The sequence below is a fragment of the Etheostoma spectabile genome, chromosome 7 (assembly GCF_008692095.1).
Source record: "Etheostoma spectabile isolate EspeVRDwgs_2016 chromosome 7, UIUC_Espe_1.0, whole genome shotgun sequence".
In the NCBI taxonomy this organism is placed as follows: domain Eukaryota; kingdom Metazoa; phylum Chordata; class Actinopteri; order Perciformes; family Percidae; genus Etheostoma; species Etheostoma spectabile.
Genome location: NC_045739.1, coordinates 25,664,672 through 25,677,425, shown reverse-complemented (window position 1 = coordinate 25,677,425; position 12,754 = coordinate 25,664,672). Strand labels below are relative to the sequence as shown.

The 12,754-nt window shown below is 42.7% G+C and overlaps 1 protein-coding gene across 1 annotated transcript in view; it reads right to left on the bottom strand.

The window, feature by feature from the left end:
- Positions 1-12,754, bottom strand: part of LOC116693081 (protein MTSS 1) — a 67,331-nt gene that overhangs the window by 24,843 nt on the left and 29,734 nt on the right. Inside the window, exon 3 of the mRNA XM_032521775.1 lies at positions 11,170-11,243. Coding sequence (XP_032377666.1) covers positions 11,170-11,243 — 74 coding nt within the window. The remainder of the gene's footprint in view (positions 1-11,169; positions 11,244-12,754) is intronic.

The following is a 12,754-nucleotide window of genomic DNA, read 5'->3' as shown; positions in this document are numbered from 1 at the left end:
AAAGAACTGAGAGTAGCAGCGGACCTGCAGGTTTCTGGGGGTTTGTTCCTTTAAAAATACATATGAATTAGTGGAGTGTCAGGTAAGAGGCGCTAACACCACAAAGTGTAAAACCACAGAGGAAGAAAGTGAGGTGGTAAGAAATGGACGAAGGAGAGCAGAGAGTTCGTCGCTGCAGCGCGACAGTGTAGCGGTGAATTATTCATCAGCCGCTCGACCTTTACAAATGGCTCTGACCTCCTGCTGCTAACCTCCACCACAAAACACCACCAACACCCCCAACACCATCAGGACGGACGGACACCGAGTCTCCCGCCACCGGGACCGGGTTTTCTCTTTTTCACAATAGACATTTAATTTTACGAGCTGACTGCATCAACTTCAACTTCAACTTCATTTGTCATTTTATATGTACAGAGTGCATTCAGAACGAAATTGCGTTGCATGCAGCTCATAAATATTGCGATGATATTCCAGGTGAGATGGAATACATTTCCGGATTATTATTCAAAAAGTTATACAGAAGTGCAGCGGTGATCAAAGTGTAAAACAGTGCAGGGGATAAAACAGTGTGCTAATTGTGATGGTTCGGTTCAAAAAGGCATTTGTGCAAAAATGCATTTTTTCCTTTTTTCCACACACGCTGCTACTTCCCTCTGTGATTTTTAACACTGTCTCTTCATTAAAGCCTCTATGTCCAAAAAGGCTTTTGGTGATGCTCAATGTGCTATAGGTGTCAAAAAAAAAATCTATGTTTTGGTGTTGCCAACATGTTTTGTTTTGTCATGCTCAAAAAAAAAAAAAAATCGTGATATCAGTTCAAAGCAAAAACATTCAGACTTCACTTCACACTGCGGACATCTTTGTAGAACATTTCCTGTTTTGATTCTATTGTATTAAATGACCATGTGATGGGATGGGATGCAAGTCTTTGCGAAGAAGATGGGATGTTCACTGCATCTCACATTTCTTTACTATGTTTTTACGTGACCCCGTAAGAGAGGCTTTGATGAAGTGTTATAAATCTCCCAGACCCCCCCCCCTGGCTGGCACCATCACGGTTATATTTGGCCCAATCAGGTACGTAAGTGTACAATAAATAAAACTTCCTGTTGTCCTGGGGTCAAATTTAACCCGTTTTCTACGTTTTTTTAATACCAGAAATATGGGTTTAGTTAAACCAAAGTGCCCAAAAATAACAGGGATTCATGGATGTACACTCACTGGAACCCACACAACATTCTTCACAGGTCAAATTAATGATTACTTCCATTGCATTTTGGGTGATTTATTCAATTTTATAGCATTTAAATAATAATAAAAATGTAAATAGCAAAACAGTATCCTGACTAAACTTTGATATACCCACAGTCTGCTTTGTTTTAACTCACAAATTAGATATAAACTGATATAAATGACGTTTATTAACCATGAATGATTAAAAGTGTTAAAATAAATGACAAAAAATGTTTCACAAAAGCGTCAAAAGCACAGATCGCTTCATGGTAGTCCACAGCATTTTCGGACATTTATTTTGAAAAACACCATAACTGTCTGCATTCATTTCAGAAAATGGTTTCTCGGTTAGTAAGCAGAGGAACTGGGAGTGTTTACGTTATTTCCACACGGTGCACGTGTGAGAAAGACTGCAGCGGGGTTTCCCTTCACTTCCAGGGATTTAGAATCAGCTGAACATGCATCTTCATCTTTGTGGTCTTCTGACCTTGAGGAAAATCTTCAAAAACACTGGCGAGTGGACTCTGCAGATATGACATCACTTACCTGCAACTGGGATGACATCACTAAATGACAAGCTGCCAAAGGAAGGCCATCTGGGACGCACACACACACACACACACACACACGCACATACACACACACATACACACACAGACACGTCTTACTATCTTTCTGGGGACCCGTCATTGACATAATGAATTCTCTAGCCCCTAACCTTAACCATCCCAACTAAATTTCTAACCTTAACCCTTACCCCCACCCTAACTATAACCTAATTTGACATTAATCCTTAAAACCAAGTCTTAACCCTCAAAAAGCCCTCTCAAGTTGTGGGGTCCAGCAGTTTGGCCCCACAAAGCTGTCCCGACCCCACACGTATACTGTATTCCTGCTTTTTGGACCCCACAAATATAGTTAAACAAGAACACACACGCACATGTCTTACTATCTTTCTGGGGACCCGTCATTGACATATTGCATTCCCTAGCCCTTTACCCTAACCTTAACCATCCCAACTAAATTTCTAACCTTAACACTTACCCCCACCCTAACTATAACCTAATTATAACCCCAATCCTAAAAACCAAGTCTTAACCCTCAAACAGCCCTTTCAAGTTGTGGGGTCCAGCAGTTGGGCCCCACAAAGCTGTTTCAACCCTTCAAGTATACTGTATTCCTGTTTTTTGGACCCCACAAATGTAGGTAAACAAGAACACACACACACACACACACACACACACACACACACACACACACACACAGTCTTTTTTTGCCCAGTTAACACTTGGTGAAAGTTATGTCTCATGTCATCTGCACCAGTTTAGTTTTTTCTGTACCACTAGTGAAGGAGTGGCTTCAGATCAGATTTGGAGTACACAAGCATTTTGTGGACGTGGCGATTTATTACTTACAGCTTTAAGGTGCAGCTGCTGAGGCTTATGGGTACTGTAGTGCCATTCAACATAATAGCCAACCAACCATCGGTAACAAATGTGGCTGAATGGGAGAGAAAAAACCTTTAAAACTGCAGCACAGGTCCAACATCTGGTGGAAAGATGAAAGAAAGACTGAGACCAGAAGAGTGGAGGCAGTCGGAGCTGCAGAATTATGGTTTTGGAGAGAGATGTTGAACCGTCACATGTGAATAAACAAAGCTTATGTCACAGTTTTAGAGGAGTTATGGTCGATTAATGTTAGAGTATGCTGCTGTAGCTCTAGATGATGTTGGTATTTGCCCTTACTGGGAGCTGAAAGAGGGCAGGACGGCAGTTCGAGAGCTATGATTTGCAACTGAGGAGGATCAGCAGGAGGATTTAACCCGCAGCGTCATATCAGCTCCGTGTGCAGATCCACCGCAGCATGGTGGGAATTTAACCCCAAAAACAACATCTGGCCTTTCCAGCCTTGGGTGGCTAGTAGCTGGCTTTTAACAGCCAGCAGTTAGGCTGATGATGGGAGACAGAAGCTGTGACAGCACACGACTAACCTGGGAATATATCAAGGATCCACTACATTTTCCTGAAGGTGAAGGACGTTAAAAACTCATCCGGAAGTCACTTTCCAGATGAGATTTTTAATGGAACTCCAAGACTTTTTCATGGTGAGACAATAGAAGACAAACACTACATTAGACTAGTGCTGTTACTATCCATGGTTTATATGAAATGGTAAATGGACTGCCAGGCCCGGGGCTGGTCTGCTCACTGGTAAATGGACTGCCAGGCCCGGGGCTGGTCTGCTCACTGGTAAAAAGACTGCCAGGCAAGGGGCTGGTCTGCTCACTGGTAAATGGACTGCCAGGCCCGGGGCTGGTCTGCTCACTGGTAAAAAGACTGCCAGGCAAGGGGCTGGTCTGCTCACTGGTAAATGGACTGCCAGGCCCGGGGCTGGTCTGCTCACTGGTAAATGACTGCCAGGCAGGGGCTGGTCTCTCACTGGTAATGACTGCTCAGGTCCCGGGGCTGGTCCCTGGCTCACCGGTAATAATGGACTGCCAGCCGCCGGTAGACTGGGTCTGCTCACTGGTAAATGGAACTGCCAGGCACGGGGCTTGGTCGCATCAGGTAATAGACTGCAGGCAAGGGGCTGGTCTGCTCACTGGTAAATGGACTGCCAGGCACGGTGCTGGTCTGCTCACTGGTAAATGGACTGCCAGGCACGGGGCTGGTCTGCTCACTGGTAAATAGACTGCCAGGCAAGGGGCTGGTCTGCTCACTGGTAAATGGACTGCCAGGCACGGTGCTGGTCTGCTCACTGGTAAATGGACTGCCAGGCCCGGGGCTGGTCTGCTCACTGGTAAATGGACTGCCAGGCCCGGGGCTGGTCTGCTCACTGGTAAATGGACTGCCAGGCCCGGGGCTGGTCTGCTCACTGGTAAATAGACTCCTTGCTCAAGAAGGCAAGTCGTTCTCGTGGCCCATTCGTACATACAGCTACAAAAAAAATAATGCGCTGTAATGCGTATGCATTTCATGTATTTTATACATCAGTGTTTCCCGTTCATTTAAAAAAAAAATAACATCAAGTATCCATTCCAGTGTTGTCCCCCCCCCCCCCATTCACTCTCAGCAGCGCCGGTCCGTGAACAAGGCAAGTGTCTGTGGTGGGTTCACACTAGAGCCCGAAAAAAGGATTTTTAAGGCCGATACAAATATTTGGTTATTTAAAAATCTGATATACCGATATATATATATATATATATATATATATATATCATCAAATAAAAAATCCACAAACATATTTCCCTAACATTAGTTATTTGTAGTTATTTATCTAAATAATATTATTTTTTATCGATTTATTTTTGATAATTTGTTTTATTGTCACAACAGAACAGAGGAGCCTCCAATTATATTAAAGTTCTGATGAATAAAATGTATAAAAATACCAACTGAAGATATGAAACTCAAAGTCCTTTGAACAAAAACCCATTAACAAAAAACTAAATAACATGGACGTCTCCAGGACCCGGAGGTCTGCGTTAATCCCCCGGTAACACTCCCTCCTTTCCTATCTGCCTCTTCTCCTTTTCCCCTCTTCTCAATTCTTCTTATCCCTCCTCCTCTCCTCCCTCACTTTCTATCTCCTCTCTGATCTCTCCTTTCCTTCCTTCCTTTCTTCCTCCGACCCAGTTCCCAGGTGTTGACACGTTGACGAGGCCCCTGACAAAGTGGCAGGGCCACACACACACACACACACACACACACACACACACACACACACACACACAACACACACACACACCACACCACAAACACACACACTACACACACACACACAACACACAACACACAACACACCTGCATTTTAAGGAAGAACCTTATTCTATTTCCAATACATTGTTCATTCACAAAGATAATTGGTGTCCTTAAAATGTTGGATTTTTCCTTTTTTTTTAATTAAGGCTTTATTTACAAAAGATGATTGTTTTTATTTCTGTTTTTAGTAAATTTAAGCACGGGCATGTAGACTCATGAGCACCACTGTAAGTTGAATTAACAGGTGAAATTAGATAAAATAAGATGGCATAAGATGTGATGAAATGAAAAAAAGATACGATGACATAAGATCATAAGAAATTAGATGAGAAATATGATAAGATCAGAAATATAAGATAAGAAAAAAGATAATATGCGAGATGATAGGAGATGGATTGTAATAGAAGTTAATTAATAAATAAAAAAGAAGAAATACGATGACGAAGAAGAATTTTAATAAATAGAAGAAAATAAATAGAGAAAGAAGAAATAACATAAGATAGAGATAAGGAGATTAAGATAAGATAAGGAGAAATAAGATAATATAAGAAAAATATAAGAGGATGAAATAGAAAGTTAAGATATGTTTTTTTTTTCTGGGACTGCTGAATCCGCTGCAGCGATTTTCCATCTTGTTGCCATGACCACCAGCAGCGGCGCCGACTGGACTTGGACAGTCAGCAACAGCCTCCCCTCCCTTCTCTCCTCTCCTCTCTCTCCGCTCTCTCGTCTCTCTCTCTCTCTCTCTCTCCTCTTGTCTCTATACTCTCTCATCCTCTAGATCTCTCTCTCTCTCCTCTCTCTCTCTCCTCCTATCATCTCTCGGCCTCTCTCTCTATCTTCTCTCTTCGCTCCCTATCTCTATCTTCTCCTCCCCCTTCCTCCTCCACTCTATCTATCGGGCCATCGTATCTCTCTCTAGTCTATCGCTCTCTCTCTATCTTCCATCAAAACCTCACTATAGCTCTCTCTTGATAACCCTATCTTATAGAGACTCCCCCCGCAACTATGCTCCATCTACGATCCTCTCCATCACTGAGTCTCGATCTCCATCCCCATGGACAGTCTATCGTATCTAGCTACAATCACAACTAGATCGTCTCTAAATCCCCCTCAATGCTCCGAGCTATCATCCGTCTCCAGTCTCTACCATCTCTCAATTATATAATGCTATAGGAACTCAACACCTCCCATCTCTCTCTCTCCCATCTCTCTCTAGAGCTCTCTCACATACCGTTAGCGATCCAGACCTCTTTAGCAATCATCTCCAGCTCTCGTCTATACATCGATCGCTCGAGCATCAGATCGACATCACTTCTCTCCCGCTCCCTCTCTCTCTCATCCCTACCCTCTCCCTCTCTCTCTCGCCCCCATCCTCTCTCCTTCCATCTCGATCTCTCGACACTCTTCTTCTGATCCATCTCTCGCTCATCTCCATCTCTCTCTCCACTCTCTCCTCTCTCCCTCCCTCCCCCCCTCCATCTCTCTCGCCTCTCTCTCTCCCCTCCCATCTTCTCCTCTATCCCCTCTGCCATCCTCGCTCTCTCAATCCTTCTCTACCCTACTATCCCTCTCTCGCCATCTGCCTATACTTTATCTCTACCTGTCTTACTCTCTCCATCGTCATTATCCTCGATGACTCAAGCGTCTCTTTCTGAATCCTCAATTTGCTTTTTTTTGTCGGTGTTGGCATAAAATGTTCCCCACACCACCTTCATCCAATCTCCATCTCTCACTTCCCCTCTCTGTTTCTCACGCGCCATCCTAAATTCCCCATCTTCTACAAATGCAATGTGTACGAGCTAGAGAAAGGCGCACGAATGGTATATATACATATATCTATAGATATATATACTATATATATATATATAATATATATATGGTGTTTCCCAGTCAGCAGAACATACAGGATCTGTTGAAATTTTACCAGGGGGCTGTGAAAGTGTGGGCCCCCAGGAAAAATTTGTATTAATGAAGCATAAAGAAGCCAAGAAAAGATGGAAAAAAATCTCTAAAAAGGCATCAAAGACAGATAGATTCGTATTAACATGTCACAAGAAAAGTTGATGTATTCATTAATTACCACTTGCAAAATAAAGGAAACTCCCCAAAAATGGACGTCTGCAAACGGGTGGGCACCAAGGAGGTTTCTGTCATTTAGGTGGGTCTGTTAGAGGAAATAGGGATATTAATTATAATATAAAAACTTATTAATCACATGAACACTAGTCAGTTTCCCTTTCTATCGGTTTTCAGTTATCCTGTGAAATACAACAAAGGGCTTGATGAATTTAAAAAATAACAATATATGCCCACCACATACACTGCAGAGTACTACCGGTGTACCCCCCCCCCCCCCCCCCCCTCCCCCCCCCCCCCCCCACCCCCCCCCCCCCCCCTCCCCCCACACCACTTGGAGCCAGTTAGGAGCTTAATTCTTGTTGGAGTGTCGCGGCCCATATTCCTTCCCAAAAAGTCGTCAAGTTCTTGAGCTTTTGCTGTATTTTGAAAAGTTGTGAGATGGTGAAAAAAGTCTAACTTTCTGTGACTATGTAATACGAATGTCTTAATCTGTACATTTGATGCCTTGTTTGGCGATTTTCCATCTTTCTTGGCTTCTTAGGCACATCACTACTAAGTTGTACCGGGGAGCCAAACTTTCAACCCCACTGTATGGTCTTTTAAAAATTATGTATTTGTTTTAAGGTAAGGGACCAATGTTGATAGTACCTCAAAAAGGGGGAAAGGGGGGGCTCGGCGAAACCGTTAGACACGGAAAAGGGAAGCTAGAGGGAGCGGCGGGGGGGCGGTGTAGAGCGACACCACACACACAATAGAGAGAGAGACAGACACACACAGACAGCACGATGACAGAGAAAGACACAGAACAGAGAGACGAGGAGAGGATTAGAGAGAGAGAGGAGAGAGAGATAGAGAGAGTTAATGATGACAGAGTCGGAGGACACAACACAAACATGATATCGGACACAAGCCACCAGAGGAGAGAGACGACATACTACAGATAGAGACATACAGACACAGAAGGAGAGCAGATGTACAGAGAGGACAACAGGACACATACAGACACAGAGAATGAGATAAGATCTAGAACAACAGAGCATATATATCGATACAGACATACTAACATACAGATATATGAGACAGACAGAAAGACGGACATACAACATACATGAGATACATAATATGAGAAACCGACATAAATACATAAATAAAAGATATACAAAGAGGCTCTACGACATACAATATGCAATACACATACATATACACACATATAATATAACATACATATCTATACATAATATATAATAACCAGATAGATATAAATACCATATATACGATACATACTGATATCATATACATATATTTAATACAATTACATATATATATAACACAAATATATACATACATATATATCTACATACCATATTTACATAATATATATATATATATACCTATATAATAAGATACATATATAGTATCCACATGGGATTTGTTGTTGGATTGGAACATCATCGTTATGTTTATGTGCTATGAGTACAGTATGTTGTGTGTGATGTCTGGATGCTATTGGGACCAATGCTAACATTAGCCAACCTAGTTATAACCATTTGAAGAGTAATTCAGGATTCAAATAGTATTGATTTTTTTTTTTTTTACTACTCTCGGGATTCGTGTTAATTAAAGTTGCAATAGCGCTGATACAAAACGAATCAGGAAATTCATCCACATCAACGTGTTTTATCTGTTTTTTGCCAAAATATCCAAGCTTGCAAAACAATATGCTTACGTTCTACAAATGTGAAATTAACAGAATTTTAAATCACAGGTCACAAAACAATGTAATCGAGAAAACTGACAATTTTGCACACGTTACATTTTGCAAGTTGACTCTCATTTTGTCTTGTGTTCTTAACCCTCATGTCAAAATGGGCCTTCGAAATAAACGCTGGAAATGTCAACATTAGAAATATAAAATAACTTGGGAAAAAACATTTAAAAAAAAGCACCGAACATTGAAAAAGGGACAAAAATGTCGGAAAAAGCGATAATACAGTTTCATGGTTGAAGGGAAGACAAGAGGAACTGGGTGTGGCTCCTCAAACCTCCAATTGTCCCAACAGTTGCTGAAAGAAACCAATAATTGTACCCGCTGCTCTGCTCCAGGTGTAACAGCTATTTATACACACACACACACACACACACACACAGTCAATTATAGAGCGGCTGTGACCCAGAGCCCTAGAATCATCGCAGCATTGACTGATTGTTTCCACGTACTACGTTGTCATTGTGACAGTGAGTCACCTCGACAGGAGTTGGCCTACATCCCACTGGTACGCACGCACGCGCACACGCACGCGCACGCGCACACGCACACAGCACACAAACACACACACACACCACACACAAACACACAACACACACACACACACACACACACACACAACACACACAACAACCACTTTAAAGAGAACAGAAACACATAAAGCACCAAAAACTGCAATTTCCTAGAAAACCAGAAGAATAAACAGACACACAAGAAAATTGAACTTCCGTGCTTCATCTATTAAGCAGGAAGTGACCTGATCCAGTGTGCCAGTCACCCGTAACACCCCCCCCGAATAACACCCCCCCCCCACCCCCCCGCTGATCATTGGTCAATAACGGAAAAGTACAAGCCGATAGATGAAGCGTGCCGGCTGCTTCACCAGCGGAACGACAACACAGATCCCCTCAGACCTCCTGCCGTGTCTGTGACTGACGGACACGAGTCACAAAGAATGAGTCCATCATCATCATCATCATCATCATCATCATCATCATCAGGATCCATCTATCCATCCGTCTCTATGGAGGCGGAGGAGGCAACTAGGTGGGGCAGCAAATAAAAAAAACAACTCCCCAACACCTTCTAAGCCTCCTGTTGTCCTCGGTCCATTTGACCCATTTTCAAAGTTTCTATATCAGAAGTTTGGGTTTCTTTCAACCACATTGCACAAAAATTACACAGATGATTCCATTTAAATAATCTGTGAGTATATTTATTGACATTTAATTCTGGGTGTCTTATTCAGTTTTAGCATTTGGAGAAAAAAAAACAGTATGCCGACTAAACTTTGAGGAGATGTCAGGATACTGAAATACAATAAAATGACTTAAAGTGCTTATATTCTGCTCATTTTCAGGTTCATATATGTAGTTAGACGTTGTACCTGAAAAGGTTTACATGGTATAATTTTGACAAACACATGTTTTTGTTGTACTGGACATCGCTGCAACTCCTCTTTTCACCCTGTGTGTTCAGTTTTAGCTACAGAGTGAGGCATCTCATTTCTGACCCATCTTTGTCGGGGGTGCACAGTACCTAGGTAAGGACTACTAGCCAGTCAGAAGCAGAGTATGAGGGTCCTGACAGCTACCTAGGTAAGGATACTAGCCAGCAGAAGCAGAGATATGAGGGCCCTGACAGTACCTAGGTAGGAACTACTAGCCAGTCAGAGCAGAGTATAGGGCCCTGACAGTACCTAGGTAAGAGACTACTAGCCAGTCAGAACGCAGAGTCTGAAGTAGGGCCCTGACAGTACCTAGGTAAGGACCTAGACTAGGCCAGTACGAGGAGCAGCAGTATGAGGGCGTGCCATGCTAGCAGCTAGGCGAGCCCACTAATAATAAGATGTCATACTTTATTAATCCCGCAAGGGGAATTACACCTGTTGTAATTACAAACATTACACACAGGCCTGATTACACACACATGCTCAGTACTATGTATGCACTAATGGAGAGAAATGTCAGAATGGGGGGGGGGGGGGGGGGGGGACCAACACATCTTTGGTCCGTATGGGGACTTGAACCAAACAACCCTGTTGCCAACCCAAACAAAAACCAACCGCCCTGCAGGAATGTGTACCAAAGTAAAATTTCGTTGGTTTTGGATCATAGAACGAGAAGAGCTCACAAGAGCCGCGAACAGAAGGGCACCACACACACACACACAACACACACACACACACCACACACACACACACACACACACACACACACACACACACACACACACACACACACACACACACACACACCCAACACCCACACACACACACACACACACACACACACACCACACACACACACACGTTCCCAGACCTACCTCTGCTGTTGGTCGCCATGTCGGCCACCTTCTGAAAGGCGTCCAGGAAGGCTGCTACCGCGACGACAGTCGTCCTGGGAGACGTAAAAGAGGAAAGTTTGGTTAGGGAGGAGATTTTAGGGGGGGGGGGGAAAGAATTTATACAGCATATTTTCCGTAGTAATGCTGTATCGGCATGCTGTCCGCTGTCAGCATTTTACGGATGGGACAATACGCTGCTGTCCCTTATTTTGACTATTTCACAGAACATTGGTGCCAACTTGATTTGAGTTGATTACATTATGATTTGTGATGTAATTGCATCTGCGGTACTGGGTACTCAAGTGAAGCATTGGAATGGAAAAATAAATTTAAAAAAAATTCAATTCTGGGGACAGCAATTGGTTTCAAAAATCGTTGGAGTCACACATCACGATAAATACGCTTTTTATTTTTTTTATTTTTTTTATTTAAAAAAAAAAAAAAAAAAAAAAATTGTAACCAAAATCTACATTTTACGGTAATTTAGGGTCCCTTAATTCGGTGCTACTTTTCCACTTACTACTTAAGCTTAGTTTCAGTCCGTGCAAGTAAAAAAAAATTTACATAAAAAATGTGCCCCATGGGATGTTAGATGGTCTACAGTTAGTTGTCAGAATAAACCCTAACTAAGTAAATAACTAACACCAGACACAGCCGTGATGACTATAAGATGCCGTGTGTGTGTGTGTGTGGTGTGTGGTGTGTGTGTGTGTGTGGGTGTGTGGTGTGGGTGTGGTGTGTGTGTGTGTGTGTGGTGTGTGTGTGGTCTGCTGTAACTCTGGCCCATGCAGAACCTCTGGAGGAGCTGCTGATCGGTCTCACTGATAATGCTTCATGGTGGCATCATTAATCTCTGCCAGCCACTGAGGTTATTGAGTGTGTGTGTGTGTGTGTGTTTGTGTCATTGTTCATGATAAATTCATGTTTATGTGTATCTTGGCGTTTTCTATGTGCATGTCTCTCTGCGTGCGTGTGTGTGTACAGGACCTTCGCTGGTGTCTGTGTCTGTCTATCTGTCTGTGCACAATCACCACTAGTTTTGCACTATTTTCTTTTTTGAATTCATGGTCAAGAACCCTAATATATACGAAATCATGTCAAGTTTTTGGGGGAAATAAAACCTTCAAAATTCAACACAGCAGTGAACCGATCCTTCATTTAACTTGCAAGAAGCGTTATATGAAACCATCCTTGTAATATTTGGACAATTTGGATGACAGATTCCCAGATTTCTGATTCTAATTGGACCCCAGGACAACCGGAGGGTTAATAAATAAATCACAGTCCATACCTAATGAGACCAAATGATTACACCGGGCAGAGTAAACAAGCAAGTACAGACAGAATCCACAAATTGGAACAGGAGTAACAAAACACCAGGAACACGGAGACCAAACGGGGAAGACGACACACACTCTCACAAGGAACACCATAAACAGTAAATACAATAATCTAAGAGACAACAACAGGACAGAGACTAAATACTCAGGGTAATGAGAGAATGAAGGAACAGGTGACACTAGGAGGGGAAGACTAAAGACAGGAAGTAAAACTAGACAAGACA